General features: G+C 46.6%; 1 protein-coding gene across 3 annotated transcripts in view; it reads left to right on the top strand.

The window, feature by feature from the left end:
- The first annotated feature begins 1,638 nt into the window (after nt 1-1,638).
- The window catches only part of LOC113585514 (rho GTPase-activating protein 26), a 52,290-nt gene continuing 36,806 nt past the window's right edge, over nt 1,639-17,122 (top strand). For 2 of the 3 annotated variants that reach the window (XM_035527036.1, XM_035527038.1), the window contains exon 1: nt 1,639-2,184. In XM_035527036.1, coding sequence (XP_035382929.1) covers nt 2,031-2,184 — 154 coding nt within the window. In that variant the 5' untranslated portion in view covers nt 1,639-2,030. The remainder of the gene's footprint in view (nt 2,185-17,122) is intronic. The other variant, XM_035527037.1, reaches the window with a different exon arrangement.

The raw sequence follows: 17,122 nt of genomic DNA, 5'->3' as shown, positions 1-17,122 counted from the left end.
GACGCGCCCCCCCCCCCCCCCCCCACCCCGATTCACGTGGTACGGCGTGCCGCGTACACCTTATTTGAAACCACGCCCTTTGTAATTGTACGCACCTGCACGGGGCTTAATGTCTTGTTTTTTTGTTTATTTAAATCTCGGCTAGCGTGTGTACTGTTGGTCATTGTTAGTCTGCTGCTAGATGTATAACGCGTATGTAATTATTGTGGTCTTTCGTTAATATTGTGTATGAGGGCCACTGTTGTTCGTGTCTTCTGTTAATAAATATTTCACTTCATCGAGGGAGTTTGCGTCTTGCTACACGCCCATCGGCACTCGGGCCAGCAGAAACGTTACAGTTGGCCCTATATTGTATATTATGATGAGAGTGAATTTATTTTAAAAGGACAAAGGATTAGCTCACAATGTTTATAATGAACATTTGTCATTAGCGCACAAAGGGGCAGAGAACTGAACCTACCAGCTAATTTCTGAACTCACTAGCACACTTCTGAACCGACGAGCATTCATCATCCAGTCCGTCTTCTGTCTTGACTCTGGCACAAGAATCCCATTGAAACCCACAAGTTTTCACACTCACCGGAGATTTGTTTTAACACTGTTCTGCTTTCAGTTAGCAGTGAGGAAGTTGTGATGAATGTGGACATTCGGAGAAATGAACAGCGAATATGCTGACTTTCGTTTCCCTCATTTACTCGTTCACAGGTCATCTTCCTGCCATTAAGCACGGGGCGTGTCATCGCCCACTCTAATCGTCCCTGCCAAATGCAATTCAAGAAAAAACAAGCCACTTTCACAGAGTCCCTAGAGAGCAAACCGCTCTTGTTTCTTTATTAGTTTGCCACGGAACTAAAGCAAAAATACAAGTAACCAAAGGTGTGTAGCATGGCCAACACTGATCTTTTCAAAAAGGCGCCAACATAAAATAATAATTATCCGTGGAAACTAGGGTTGTTTATATAGTCCTAGGAATATAGCCCACAATGTATGCATGAGGGTTGAACTGATCAATGTCTGAATCCGTTAGTTATAAAACTTGTTATAACTATGTAATAGCACAGTGGTTAATGGGCCAAATAATAGATTAATAGCTGCCACAAAATATGCTGAGAGGGACCATATTGTAGCTCTTCTGACATTATCAAACAGAATATCGGGCACCCTGAATCTCTTTGTACACAGTAAATATGACTCCAGTAGCCCTTCACAAGATTCCTATTCATCGTATGAAATATAATGTACATAAAGAAAACATGTGAGCTGCGAGCGCGAATTTAACAAAAGGTGGATGGGGTTACGGACATGGCAAAAGCCTGGCTGAATTTCCTAATTAACTGCTGGCTCTATTGGAGCAACTGATATTGGACACGTCAGTAGACTTGGTTCGGTTTTCCACTCTGCAGCAGCAGACGAAAACCCCGCTTTGGTATGACATCATCGCTTTCGTCCAACCCTTTGTTTGTATCGTATCCTCTCGCGCACAGTGCGATTTGCCCGCCGTATCGACCCTCGCGCACTGGCTTGGGAAGCCGCAACGCTATTGGCTGATAGAAGAATCAATCATTGGCTTGTCCGCTTCACGGTAGGTTGGTGCGGCTGCTGGGGCTAAAGAAAGAGTCGCGTTTAAACGCCCATCGAGGATTCCGCAATTACCGCGTTTTGTCTTTAGTCGTCTTCCCCTCCCCTGTAGCAGCGTGACGTTGTCATGCGAGGTGCACAGGCTTACGCCGGAACGTCCTGACGGCTCGCTTAAAATATTTCCAGGACACATTTTCTCTGAGAGATATTGTTATAGTGAAGGGATATTCTGAGATGCGGTTGGGCTTTTTTTGTTAGCTAAAAGTAGCATCCATTAGACAGTCTGTGCCGCTTAAAATATTTCCGTGTCGATATGTAATTAACACGGCCGATTAGAGCGCGTCTGACTTTGGTTCCTCGCTTCTCCCCATACTCTACTGCACACCCTCCGCTTAACGTTTCCCTGTAGTCCCGATAAGACTGGGTGCTTTGGCTTTGGTATCGAAGAAAAGATGGGATTGCCTGCGTTGGAGTTTAGCGACTGCTATTTAGATAGCCCACATTTCAGAGAGAGATTGAAGTCCCACGAACTGGAACTGGACAAGACGAACAAGTTTATCAAGGAGCTTATCAAAGACGGCAAAGCGCTGATTCAAGCACTGAAAAGTAAGATAATCTTTGCATTGTTCGAGGGCATGACAAACTCTTGACACATGACCTAGCTACTGTAGTTAAATGGACACACTCTGTGTTTTTGACTGGCTTGCAGGATATTTGGGCGGAGAATGCTTTGCCCAGAAGAATAGTAAAACATGTTTTATCATTCAGGACCGCTGTAAGTGCGTTTTCTTAATATTTTACAACTGCGCGGAGAAAAAAGAGAAAACTCCGACCCATCATCTTTTTACCGTGCTACGAAAGCTACACGTATTATTCTACATGACCCATAGGATTATAACCGTATCCACATTTCTAAAACATGTCATCACTTTAGGCACAAGAAACTGAGATTAAACCGCTTGTTGAGTTCAGAAGTCTTCTGTCACACTGCAACCACTAAGTGACCGCGTTACTCACGTTGCTCTCACAATCCACTCCACTCTCCATTCAAAACAAACACAACCAGCGGAAAAAGATCAGAGCCCACTATAACTAAATCCAAGTTCACTGAATTCAGATTCTAAGCATTCAAGGCTTTGGTTTCACCGAGCAAAGCTGTTGCGATGTAACAGGCCCAGTCACTCAGCTTGGTTACATGTAGACATGGAGCTGCTGTCTGGGCAAGTCCCTGGTTGCAGTCTTCACGAGTCGTTTTGTTGCAACTCCTGTGTTGAAACCTGTGCTAACGCTTCACAGGAATGAAGCCACGGCATCCACTGTAACATTGCCACCGCACAAGGCAGAGCACCTTGTCGGAGGGAGGCATCTGTCATCCAGTTAGCAAAGTTATTGCTTACCAGGTGCACATCGAGTCGCCAGAACTCACAGCTTTTACACCAATAGGCGTTTCCAGCTTGCATGTAAACACGCGCCTAAGCGGTTATTTTACTACACGATGAAAGGCTTCTGTCCATAGCCACAATCCCGGAGTATGTTAATTACGCTCATGGCTTTAAATCGTCGTCCGCAAATTCACCATATATATGAATCGGTGGTTTATTTTTGATATCTTAATTAACATTAAACGGATCAGTTACCGAGTAGATCAATGAACGGATCAGTTACCGAGTAGCGGCAGACTTGTTTGCCGCGATGATCTGGAAACACCCACTCAATAACCTGAAAACGGCGCCGCAGACTGAGTCATTTTGTTTTGAAGTGGAGTTGCATTTTTAGAGTGCTATGCCGACAGATGTGTCACGGTCGACAGTTAAATGTTTTGATAATTTCACATTTCTATGCAAATGATTGTTTATCTCACCGCAGGCCTGAAACCACATAACATATAACTTCAGCTCTCCAAGCGACACGTTTTTAATTAACTACAGTAGCAACAGAGTCGCTGCGCTGCACCGACTAAATAAAATATTACTACAGTAGTTCTTTACATTGGAAATAGCAACAACCTGCTTTTCCCCAAACCTCAGCTGCAAACTAAAACAAAACGGGAGACGTGGTGTAGCATGCTATCGCTCAGACAAGCGTCCCCTCATCTTGGGCGACACTTTCGTCCTTTGTCACTTTCAGTGGCTAACACACATGCCGCCACACTGCACACTAGCGGAGGGCCAGCTGGGGTTCCCTGCTTTGTTCCAATTGGCTGTGCCAATTAGCTCCGCCCCGAGCCCGCGCATGATGGATGGGGTCCAGGACTCTGGAGCCCTACGAAGCCTCGGAGTAACGCTGTTTGACGGCAAATATCGATTCAAAGGTTTGCATTTTGCAGCGCAAAGGCTCACACATCGCCACAGGTCTTCCTACAGGGACTTTGTCTGTAGTTGTTTTCATATTCCAGAATCTTTGGCCATCTGTATTTTCAGTAGTTTGGCATACTAGAATAAAGCAGTTCATTGTAATATGCAAATATATGGTACTGCTTTGTCTGGATCGTGTCTTCATTGGGCCTGGCAACTCAGGTATGCCGTTATGTTTTTATTGCAGTAAAACAGCACGTCGGTCATTTTGTATATTATTTTATTGCCTAGTCAATGAAGTAATTGTAGTGGGTGAAGTGGATTTTGTCCTGTATGCTAAGAGGAGAGCGGATGTGTGCCTTAAGGAGGAGAGAGCTTTTTTAGTATCTCCCCGCAAGACATCAGATAAGGGCACGAATGTGTGTGTGTGTGTGTGTGTGGGGGGGGGGGGGGGGGGGGCTGTTGCATCAGTGCTTCTGAGTGAAGTGACATCATGCGTGAGATGAGCACAAACCCGGGGCTCGATCGCTATCATAGTCTGACATTCCTAGCCCCATTGTGTTTGTGGGTGACTTATGAGGACAGAGGCGCATGCAGCCAAGCCAGCAGGCACGGCCAAGGCTGCGCACAGACGTTTGGCCCCGCCTTCATGGGGTTACTCTGTTTCATCCTTGAGGAAATTCAGTCCTCATAACTGCAATAGATGCATCCTTACATCATTCAATGAAATCTCAGAGAAGCAGTGAGTACTGTGAGTGTTTTTAAAGTAAAATTGGCCATACTAAGCTTATTGGTGTGCTTGTCCAAATGTGCCCAAGAATACCAAAAGAAGCAGTATTATACATTGGATAGTGACATGTACTGCTAATAAAAGATGGTATTGCTGCAAATGCAGTTTCATTAGCTTCTTCTTCTCATTTCCTTTGTCCAGTTGGGTCTGCGTGTGTGGTCTAGGTACATTAATATGTTCATTGTAGTTTTGGAAATCTAGTCCTCCTTTGGCCTGCTCATTGAAATTCAAAGCTATATGTCTAGCACTTAGGCCTGATATGAATTCACAATGCTTGGGAGCAGTGGTATTCTTCCAAGCAGGCTATGCATAACCAGGGCCAAGTGTTACTAATGGAACAGTTTGAGGTTTACTATGCACTGCCATATTACTCTCCTGCCATAGGCATGCACTTGATCTTAATAAGATAATGAAGACAGCATGGGAGAAGAGAAAAAGACGATGCAGAGAGACAGAGAGAGAGCGGGAGAGAGAGAAAGTGACAGAGAGAGAGGGAGAGAGTGACCGATAGAGAGAGAGAGTGACAGGGAGAGAGAGAGAGAGAGAGAGAGAGAGAGTGTTACAGTTAGAGAATGTTACTGGCACTTCTCGGGCCCATTATGCAGAAGTCTACATCTGGAAAAGTATGCACTGGGTCCACAGTTGTCAAAAAGCAGGCCTCAGCTGCTATCCTCGGCCCAACCAGAGTAAGAGAAGTTGGGTTTATCGCAAATATCGCAAAGGCAGTATTTTTAGGGGCTAACTCCTGAACTTGGAAGTGCCCAAGAAGTGAAGACCAGATTCCAAAGCAGGAATTTTCTGGCCAAAGGAAAAAAGAAGAAGACGAAGAAGAAAGGGCCCGAGGAACTGTTCTGTGTGTTTCTAAAGAAGGCCCAGTGCCATAAAGTTGGGGAGAGGAGGCACCTTCACCAAGTCTGACATTTACTGCTGTTAGGCTCCAGGCTTTGTGCCTTGGGAAAGTGCCTTGATCTGTTATCTCCTTGTTGTGAGGTGGAAAAGCTCCTTCTAGGAAGATATTGGCAGAGGAATGCTGAAACGCACGCCAACCTCTAGCGGGCTTCCCACACACAAGTGTATATGGTTACTGTCCTCACAAGTCCTCGAAATGCATGCATGCATATGCACACTCACGAAAACACACACAACACATATGCACACAAATGCTCACACATTTGCATGCACACAAAAACACACACAATACATATATGCACACACATACACGCACACACACACCAGCACATACAAAAACACACACAACAACACACACATGCACACAACCACACACACACACCCTCCCTTCCTGGTTTCTTTCACTCCTCTGCACTGGACTGGTGTGCTGAATGGTCATCTCAGTGGTCTAAATGCAGTCTAGCCCCACTGCTCTTTATTTTCAGTGACATCACCATTCAGGCTCGAGAAGCCACTTCTTGTTTTGGTTTGTATGCAAAACGCCCTGACTGATTCTTTCTCTTCACCTGACTCCTAACTCTAAAAACCGACTCTGGCCTCCTGACTCTGAAAACCGACTACTGACTCTGCTCCTGCAACTGCTCCTCCCTGGCTATTTGGTGTCATTTGCTTCAGCGATACAATCTTTGCGCTGCACCGTCTGCCAAACAGCACTGCGTTCCCAGGCGAATGCAGGTCAGGACGTGAACTGTTTTGATTTAAGGACTCCTGCAGGTGTCTCTACCCGATTCTCCCACTAGGTCTTCACTAGAGCTGCAGGAGCCGCAGTGCTCATGTGTCAGGCAGGGCCAACTACACTTGAAACTGAAACTGGCTCTCCCTTTAGTCTGCGTGAGAGGCATTGCCGCCAGTGCTCAGTTAAAAACCGACTTCATCGCCTTGTCTCAGGCTGGTTTGCCATGTCGTGCAGGATTCCAGTCACGGGATCCCTCGGCAACCACACACACAGTGTACCACTCACTACGCACCGGAGCTGGTTCTGGTCCCGCACAGCGAACACTGATGCCGTAGCAGGGAACTGACGCAGCGGTTCACCGGGTTTAAAAGCATAATGCATGAGCGCAGCTTGTAGAGTCCAAGTATGTGACTTGGCATTCGAACGCAATCAGTTTTCCTGCCTTCCCCTGACTGAATATCTGACACTAACCGACCTCCGATGCATGGAGCAGCACTCCGATTGGCTGATTCTACAGATAAATACACTAAATAAAGAAACAAGCAAAAATCCAAAACTTTACTGTTAGTAGTTATAGAGTACGTTCGGAGGGCACCAGGGAAGCAGAGCCACGATCTTGAGTGGAAACGCAGCTTTCCATGCGAATGTCCGCCAGATGTTCACACGTGTCGGGTGCAGGTGTGTGTGTGTGTGTGTGTGGGGGGGGGGGTTGTGCGTGAGCATGCGCGTGCCCGTGTCGACGCTGTAACAGGAGCCGCATCACGACGTCTCTGCAGAGATGGGAGATCAAGGTTGGACATAATTGGGTAATTACGTTTGCCAGGGCTTGGCTTTCCGAGGTCACATTTTGATGTCTTGCAGAGGCCCGAGAAAAAAACAAAGAGCGGCATGCCAGACCAGCAGGCACTAATCCATCACCGTATGGGCAAAATGCACCGCTGCCTGTTGCGAACCTAAAAAGACTTACAGTAAGGTGATACAGATGGGGGAACTTTGAAGTTTCAGTTCCGTTTGAACAAGGGAGTGTTTACGGAGAGGTGTTGCACGTTCGTGCAGCCTGGTTGACAGCCGGGACTTGCCCTGATTGTCACCGGAGTTTCCGAATTAGAACTTAGTCTTCTCTGAGCATCAGGTACCCTGCCAGCCGCAGCCGTGTTTTCCAATAAGTTACTGGCCTTGCCATGAACGACTGGCTTGGACTGAAACCGGCACCCCAAAGACAACTGGATTCAATATGTTTTTTCGGATGGCTGCTAATTTGCGGCCTCATTCCAAAGGCATGCAATCCCTTCCAGTCTCGTCCAATCGCGAAGGCGATTTGTTTGACGGGGACCGAGCACTTCATCTGCCAAAGCAGCCCCTGACCTCAGCTGCATGCTCTCTCGGCGCCTCGCACGCTTTATTAGCGCACAATACAGAGCGTGCAAAAAAATAAATAAGTAAATCCAGTAATTGAAACACAGCTGCTGAGGACTTTCGGACGGCCCGGGGATCAGAAAACAGGCAGTCGCGGTGCCACGCCAATTGCGTCCGTTCCCTCTACACGCCAGCTATCAGGAGCTGTTTCCTTGTCGCCTGCCCCTTAATGCTGGAAAGGCGTGCTGGAGCAGCTGTGCCCTAAGGGCATGCTGTGGAGACATGTGACACATGGCCCTGCCCCTTTGTCCTCCGCGCGGGGGAGGATCCAGGGCAGGTGCTGTTTGTTTATTTTTTTTCATTATCATTGTCTCAGGAAAAAGACTCATCATTTCCCTGTGTACTGAAAACCCTTCGTTGTCTTTACTTTGACTAGGCCTATTCACTTTTAGGCAGTTGGTCTGTTTACATTACAGTTTTGTTTGTTTTTTGAAATGTAGGCATGTTTGCCCTGTCATAAGGTGGTATTCAGTATAGCTAATATAAGCCATCGTTTGGGGCGTAAACCCGAAACCTAATTTAAGATCCTGTTTGAAATTTGTTTCATATTTCTTGGAGAAGACAGAGATTGATGCGTTTGAAATACTTCTGCTTCTTCTCTCCCAGACTGCTGGGTTTTAAATGCTCTGTGAACTTTACCACCAGTAACTGTTTTGTTTTTGTGTCTTACTTTAGAACTGGAATGACGAACTGGACTTTTTAAAAAGTCATCCTCAATTTTGATCTTCTTACCCCTTCCCTCATTGTCACCACCAACACCAGGGCCTCTCTCTCTTCCATTCTCTGTCTCTCTTTCACTCTCTCTCTCTTCCCATCTTTCTCTCTTTCCTTCTCTCTCCTATCTCTATCCCTCTTTCTCTCTCCCTCTCTCTGAATACTGACCATTGTGGCGGACAGGCCACTCTCCTGTGTCCCAGCTCTGTGTGGCGAAGCAGGGAGGCTTCAGAGGAGTCCACTTAGCAGTCGGACAAAAGGGCAGTGTTTGCAAAGCCTTGCTGATCCTGATGGAATGGATGAAAGGGACACACATGCACACACACACACACACACACGCGCGCACACATACACACACCATTTCATAGTCCCTTGGACAACTGGTCTTCTGCCATTTGCAATCTGTTCATGTTCCGCAGATGCATACGTCATTGTCTGTATCCCGCTGATGCATACGCCATTGTTCGTGTCCCGCAGATGCATACGTCATTGTCCGTGTCCCGCTGATGCATACGTCATTGTCCGTGTCCCGCAGATGCATACGTCATTGTCCGTGTCCCGCAGATGCATACGTCATTGTCCGTGTCCCGCAGATGCATACGTCATTGTCCGTGTCCCGCAGATGCATACGTCATTGTCCATAACCCGTAGGTGAATAGGCAAGGAATAGTATAGATTAGTCAGAAACTACAACACAAGCAATTAGTTGTAATTAGTTAAAGTTAAACTCATAAAAATGTATTTTCATAGCTATTTTGAAAAACCCCAAAACAGCAGGATCAAGAAAGGCTCAGGGTGAATATATCAAGAGTATTTTAAACTTTGTGTCATAAATTAAGGATATGGAAACGGAAGCACCTGTTTGTAGGGTAGCTTAAACTCATGTAAAAATGTCTATGCTATTTTAATGAAGTGTTGTCATAACCAAAGCACTGCCAATGGTTTGGAGATATTTTGTTCCAAGACTTTAAAAAACAAAAAGCAGTCATGGACCTTTTATGCCATTTTAGCTGATGCTTTTATCCAAAGCAGTCATCATATTATAACTGAACACAGTTTGAGCAATTGAGGGTTAAGGGCCTTGCTCAGGGGCTCAATAGTGAGGACCTGGCACTGGTGAGGCTTGAACTGGCAACCTTCCAATTACTGGTCCTTAACCACTGAGCTACATCTGCCCTACAAAAAGGCACTTAAGTGTTGTCATTGATGCACTGAAAGTAGTTGATAGCAGTTGCACTGATGCTATGAGGGAGAGTCAGAATAACCCTGGTCCCATGTGTGCCCTTCTGGGTACCAATGAGAATAGTTAACCATATCAGGCTGTTTGCCTGCACAGCACCCTGCATGTGCTGCCAACCACTGACCACTGCTGTGTCAAAGCAATTACAGTTACATTTACAGTTATAGCGTTTGGCAAGTTTTGTCCGGAGCGACTTGTGCTTTGCTGCCTCCTTGGAGAGCCGTAGCGCAATCTCAACAGGCTACGGTCTCAACAGGCTATGGTCTAAATGGACCACTGGCTAAATAGACTACACTGAGTAAAGAATATAAATGTTTCTAAACATCCAGACGCATATCGGGAATTGCTTCCGTATTTTCACGATATATTGTCATATCTATATTTTGAAGGGATGGTAATAGCCCTGCTCTGGTTTGATGATGCTCATAGTTGATGCTGCAGATGACCCTGTGATGGGCGAGCGAGGAATAATTAACCAGCGCACCTCAGAGCGGGCGATGGGTGGCCCCCTCTCACCCGGCCCTGGGGCCACATCCTCGGTTTAAACATTAGCACCGCATCAGCAAACAGACACACGGAGCAGGAGGCCAGAACCTGTCCCTCCTGGGCAAAGGCTGTCAGAGCCGCACTAACTAGAGACAGTAAAGGAACGTTGTAAAGGAGCTTTGGATTATAATTTAGCCTTAAAGTTAATTGCCAAGGATTTTGTGCAAGTAGAATGTAGTATGTCAGATTTAATCTTGCCAAGCAAAAATATGGTTTTACTAATGACATTAGCGGCGATTTTGTATTTGGTGTTTCATAGTGGTGAAAGTGTGAAAATGAACCCGAGTTCCGTGAGTGATTCTAATGCATAACCATTGGTTACACTGTTGGTGTGAGTGAGTCTAATATTTAACTCTTACTGGTTGAACCGGAACAGAGCACGTGCCCCCTGAGCTGCACCTATATTCAGATCTACAGCAATAACAGGAAACCTCCAGGAGTTCCACAGCCGCCTATCTGCGTGTCTTTAGATGTGGGGGACTTTCCCGCCTTCTCTCTCCCAGTCACCAGGGACGGCGTTACTCGATCATTACTCAGCTACTAGCTTGCACTCGGGCCACGTCACTACCGTTTTGCCGTTCCTCTCCCCCGGAAAGCATGAACAACCCTAGCTCTTGCTCTCCCTCATGAAGGGTGGAACTGACAGATGGCTGCCGGCCCTGCCCACGCCATGCGCGATGAATCGGGCCTATTCTCTCGGCCGCGCCACGCCGCCCTTGATGAGGTCCAGACCGGCGCTGCGCCTCACCCGGTCGGGGGAGGCGCGCCCAGCCCCGCGCTGCTCCCCTCCCTGCACCAGTCTTGTGCGTGTGCGTGTCCTCCCAGGAGCCGATAACTGTCCGGGTCTGGGGCCAGGGGCAGCGCTCGGCGGGCCAGCGCAAACATACGGCAGCAGGCTGACTCCGCCGCTCCAAAAATAACGCAGCGTTTTGGGATTTAAATCCTACGACTCAGTTGCTTGGGTTTCAGTGTTTAATCTCGGAGCGACAATTGAAGATGCAATCACATGGTGTGGAGGTGATCGCTGCCAGGCTGGATCTTGAACATGGCCAGCCCAAGGGCAAACGTGAGATGTCCATGGAAGCCACTGTTCCCACAGTCCCACTCTCATCCAGTTCCACATCAGTGTTGAACTGAAGACCCATGTGGAATGCAAGCTTTGCTCTTCCTTTTTTATGAAATTGGGATTTTTGAGTCAGTTATGATTACCACGTGAGAACATTATAATAGCTTAATTTTATCAGATGTTTCAAATGAAGCCAGGATTGCACTGTAAACCTAATCATACTAATCACATGGTATCATTTTACTGCAACATGCAGTGAAACACAAAGGGCAAGATAACCTCAGGAATCTGGTGGTGGAGTGTAAATTATTGACTTGTGCTGAAGCTTTTTGTGCTTTCAGAACACTTTCATGCTGGTGTGGATAGGTCAGACTTGCTCGGTAGGTCAGACTTGCAAAGTGCTTTGTACCTTTGCCCTCTTTCTTCTCCGGAGATGTCCTTTCTGATCAGCTTCCCATTCCCAGTTATGTTAACTTCGCAGTTTCACGCATCCAGTTTCTCCCTGCCTGTCCCTGCCTCTATTTTCCTTTGCTGTGCCCAAGCCCACTGTGCATTCGCTGGTCATGACCCGAGCTGAATGCCCGTTACTGCTGTGCCCCGCCGCCATGCTTATTAGGACACCCCGCCCCTTCCTCCTGATAACAATAAACTGTGGGTTTCAGTTCAACATTATATATATATATACACGAGATCGGAAAGGTGTCGCTCAGTTCCTGTATCCGAGATATTTCAGTCGGCGAAAAGAGGAAAGACAAATTACTGCAACCTCAACTCCGCAGCACCTCTGTTTGTCATTATAGTCACTTCCTCAGGAGGCACTAGCCAGCGGGATGTAGGTTGAACGTTTGGGTTTATCGTCACCACAGCCTCACATGGCCAGCTGCTGGGCCTTGTGCTGTGGATAGATAACAGGCTTCAGTCCCCATCTCCTAAGATCACACACACCATCCCGCGCAACGCAGCTCGATGTCCGAGCTTCTGCCGAGGCAAAAGAGCAGCCACGTGCATGGCCCGGGCACACGTACTCCACCGCTAGCCGTCTCGGCCGGCCGTGCGGACAGGATCGGCCCTCCAGCTTGGGGTTCGTTTACTGGGAGACACTGGGATGCCCGTCCCCCCCGAGGCAAACACCTCCCCGGGGATTTGTGGCATCACAGGTAACGTGAGTGGAGAAAGCTGACGTGACGAGCTCTTGGGGGCGTTCCTGGCGGCTCAGGCTCAGTGGGTTTACCCTCCCCGGATCTGGGGCTTGAGGTGGGGCATATCTGCCCACCACTGCATTTAATGATAATCCATGCAGCATGTCTCCATGATTATGACCCTTGAGAAAGGGTCAGAGTTCTTTCTTTTTTAACTTACGTGGGTGTGGATTGTAATGTTTTGTTTTGTTTTTTACTCCAAGCTAAATCTACACAGACGAAACACATTCTTTTCTAAGGTCAAAACAGCAATGCAGATCTGTTTGTGTCGTCTTGTCCACCTTTTCTGCATCATTCCTGCTCGCTCCTCTTCCTCACTCCCCTCCGGGCCCCTGCAGGACCTGCCCCAGTGTCCCCGGCAGGAACAGGAGCTGATGGAATGAGGTCGGCGGAGTGCTCTGGAAAACAGATGTGCTGTTTACGGGTCAGTGCCAGAACACTGAGTGCTCCCGAACCTGCATTCTCCTTACATACACCGTCAGCTCTGATGCTGACGTGATCTCACGGCAGACATGGCGCACAGTCTCGTAGGATTGTTTTGCTGTCAACGATGCGTCTTTGTAATAGAGCTGAGAGAAATGGATAAAAAGATCAGTTTTATCTGAAATGCAATATTAATTTGATTCCATGTGTTTTGTTCAGCTAGCCTGCTTTGCTGACAGATAAATATTCTCCCACCCATTCTCAGTTTGGCTTTTTCATATAAGGCAAAGCTCTTCTTTTATTGGTACTGTAGAGAGCAAATATAGATAAAGGGATTTCCAAGGTAATGAGATGAAGTCTATTGAATAAAAACCCCAGAAACAACATACTATCCATTTCTGGTTGATCGATTAATTGCCATTTTGCGACAACCAGCATTGTTTTTTTCCTGGCATCAGCCGTTTTTAAACAAAGTTTTTCAATTACCTGTGGACATTTAGTAGATACATTTTTAAAAATAAGCGCACTGCAGAAAAAGCAAATAGACAATGCAGTCACTTAAAAAATGTTAATTTAAGTTCAGTGACTTTGTGTCTTATTAGTTGTGATCACTGTTAAACTATATTTTATACGATGTTAGAAACAACCTCATATATTATATATTGGCCATCTACCTCGCTGCTCTCTATATACCAACATTGGCGTCGACCACTTAATTTTTAGTGTTTTCTGTTTTGCGCTGTGGTGTGCATTTCCTGACTATTATTAGACTTCACTGACACCAGATAAGTGCTGTCTTCATTCGCAGGGCTTTAGGTATCCACTCGCTTTGTTTCAGTTTGCATACATTCAAAAATGTCTCTGCGTGTCCTCGTTTTCCTACGCTTTGCAGCACTAGGCTTTCTCATGGCACAAGCCCACAACTTAATCATCCCGTAGAAATGTTTGCAGTTCAAGGCTTGGCCTGCACGGGTTTGGCAGCCCAGAGCGTGCTGCGATGGGTCTGTGACTCATCACCTCACTCCTTTTCATGAGCGGGACTCTTTCTCACTTGTTGCCCTCGATGGGGTTGCAGGAGCTTAATGAACACCATTGCCTGCCGCCACGTGCAGTATATTATGCGAACTGGCCGCAATTGCGATTTTGTATAAATATACGTCATGTATTAGCTGAGAAGGCCTTCATTCTCCTGGCATGACACCGTGCGGTCCTGTGCAATCCTAATGGGTTGCTGAAAGCAAGTAATGTGCACTTTTCCCTGCTGCGTTTCTGCTGTATGTCAACTGAGCTGGTCTGGAAATGACCACAGTAAAGGGAGATACAATGAAAAGTACATTGGGTTCACACTGGTTTTTATACATGAACAGCACCTAAACTGTGATCTTATTTAACAAACACCACCAACAGTTTACATTGCTCTTTGCTTACCGAACACATAGTTCAGTATGGAAATAGGAAATATTTGTGATCCTTCTTAGTTAATAACTAGGCTTTTATTGGCCATGACGTCACCCAAACACTGCAGCTACTGCTCAATCCTGCCTAGTAGGATTCTGGCATGCTCCTCTATATAAAATCATTTCAGTTTATGTAGACCTTTGGGGCATATTGCTCGAACAACCTGTTTCAGATCACAACTTGGTAGGACTGAAACCAGGCCATTCTGAAATATTACATTTTCTCCGGCTTCAGCCACATTGCTGCCGATTCGCTCCGGTTTTGGGCTGTCGTCACGCTGCATGGCCGAGCGGTGACTTTCAGCTGAAAACCGTCTCAGCCAGCTTGGAATTCATCAGCCTCTCGGCGACGGTAATCCGTCCAGGGCCTGAGGCAGCACAACTGCCCCTCACCATCATACACCCTTCTTCAGGCTTCACAGGTGGGCTGAGGTCTCAGTATTGGGTGGTGTGCAGTATTTTATCAATGTCATCTCCAAAACATGATGCTTTTGGGGAGCCCTTAACTAGTTCTAGCTACTTTTCGTTTAAGGTCTTCTAAAATCAAAAACTTTCTGATGGACTGTAGAACAATATAATACACATACAACAGAATTCTGTCCTGAGGAGCAGGTATCCAACATCATGGTTGTTTTTGAAGGGAGGGGCATTGGCAGCTCAGTGGTAATTGGACGGTTGCAGGTTCAAGCTGCCAAGTTGCCACTGTTGGGGCCCTGAGCAAGGCCCTTAACCCTCAATTGCTCAAGTTGTACTCAGTCATAATTGTAAATCACTTTGGATAAAAGCATCAGATAAATGTAATGTGAATAGACTGGAAGGTGTTACTCCACTTACATGTAATTTTCATATACGTTTAGGTTTTGACATTAATTTCCTTGTTTATCTAAACTGTCTTTGGTAAAGATATGACACTAATATGCAGTGTGCATTGTTTAAATACTCCTCGATTATTATGTCTGATTTATGACTTGAAGGCTTAAGTGTTCTGTCGTTATCCCTAAGTGCACAAAGCCAGACCACGAAGTTACCCGTTACCTGGCTAGCTGGTTCCCCTCACCCTCTGCTGCAAAAGATCGCTGCAGATAGTTCGCGGGCAGGAGCCGAAGTTTTCCTAGCAACCATGTCCGTCATGATAGGCCGCCATCTGTCAAGGAACAGTCTCGCTACCTAACATCTACGTCTCACCCGGTCGCCCATTCAGTTCTAGCACGTAGAAGCTAATTATAGGTATGTGCAATTTCAGGGCAGGTGCTTATTCCCGAGTTGGAATCCTGTTAACTATGAACTTGTTAGCTGCTCAAAACATCCTCCATATCAGACACATTTTCACTCGAGAACTGTTTGCTCCATAATATGCCACGTGAGAAAGACGAAATGGTGGAGAGAAAGAAAAATGATTTGCGCCACAGTCACCGAGCGTACGCGTGTGCTCACATGCACTCTTCGGAAAAGCAAGTCGCAGAAGGCGGCTGAGTCATGGTACCAGAGGGCCGAGTGAAGACCTGTCCGTGTTTCAGTTTCGCTGGGGTTTGGGTCATGTTTTGGCACATCGTTCACGGCTTCTGTTTGGCATCTGTTTTTTTCTGACCTCAGTCTCGTGTTGCGTTGGAATACTTTACAGCTTTCCTGCTTTAGGCCCACCTCCGCGGCTTCATTGTTGAAGTGCATTAAAAAAAAGTACAAAAACAAACAAACAAAAATAAAATACAAATACTGAGCACCCCCTAGAGGTCATCCTTCCCACTGATGGGAACACCAGTGCCTCCGCGGAAGCCCTTTTTCCGTGAGTTTTAGCAGTTTTTTTTTTCCTTGGCGGAACCTCCATGTGTTTTTTTCCTGTGTCAGCATCGGGCGTGACCAGGCCAGAAACACTGAGCAAGAATTCCATCAGCTTTTTGGGAAAAGGGGGTGAGAAAGAGAGAAAAGAAATCGCTTTGTTCTTAATGGTAACCTCTTTGTTCTTGTAGCTAGGAGACAGGAGCTATGTAGCCAAGCACTGTGGCTAGTTTGGGATGGTGAGAATAGACAATAAATCGGGGGGAGAGTGAAAGAAAAGAATGAAAGAAAGAAAGGTGTGGTTGAAAAATGAGAAGGCAGGAGAGACTTCACAGTTGTTATTTATTTGTCTTTGTGTCTTAATACGGTGTGGCCTGTCCAGCACTTGGGTAGTGTTGTTGAGTGGCCCTGCATGGCTAAACTTTGGGTACAGGGCATTTGTGTGGTTTGGCCCATCCTGTTTTGGTGAGCCGCTTTGAAAAAACTAGTTTTACTCCCCTGAACTGCATGACTCTTATGGTGCTTGCATTTTAAGAGGCTCCAGGTCTGAGGATTAACTGACAGGCCATGCTTTCCCTGTGACAGTAAGGACTGCTGGTCCTACAGGGAGCCTTCACTGTGTGTGTGTGTGTGTGTGTGTGTGTGTGTGTGTGTGTTACATCACAGTGCATGTGATGTAATTTGTGAACAGGTACTGCAATAGAGATACGGCAGGATCAGTTGTACATCTCAGGATTCACAGCACACTGACACACACACACAGAGGTCTGCATGCTGCTAGCAGAGACAAAGGGTGCACTTCCTGCATCCAGAATTCCCCAGCAGAACCAACTCACAAGGTTGCTCCACATTAGCCACTTCTACAGGTGCTTTATGGGTTATAGGCATGTCTCACTCTGTGTCTCTCACTCCCCGTCTTTATGGGTTCTAGACAGGTCTCACTCTGTGTCTCTCACTCCCCATCTTTATTTGCTTCCA

Source organism: Electrophorus electricus, chromosome 6, assembly GCF_013358815.1.
Source record: "Electrophorus electricus isolate fEleEle1 chromosome 6, fEleEle1.pri, whole genome shotgun sequence".
Classification (NCBI taxonomy): Eukaryota; Metazoa; Chordata; class Actinopteri; order Gymnotiformes; family Gymnotidae; genus Electrophorus; species Electrophorus electricus.
The sequence above is the reverse complement of the archived record's forward strand: the minus strand, read 5'-3'. Positions and strand labels throughout refer to the sequence as shown.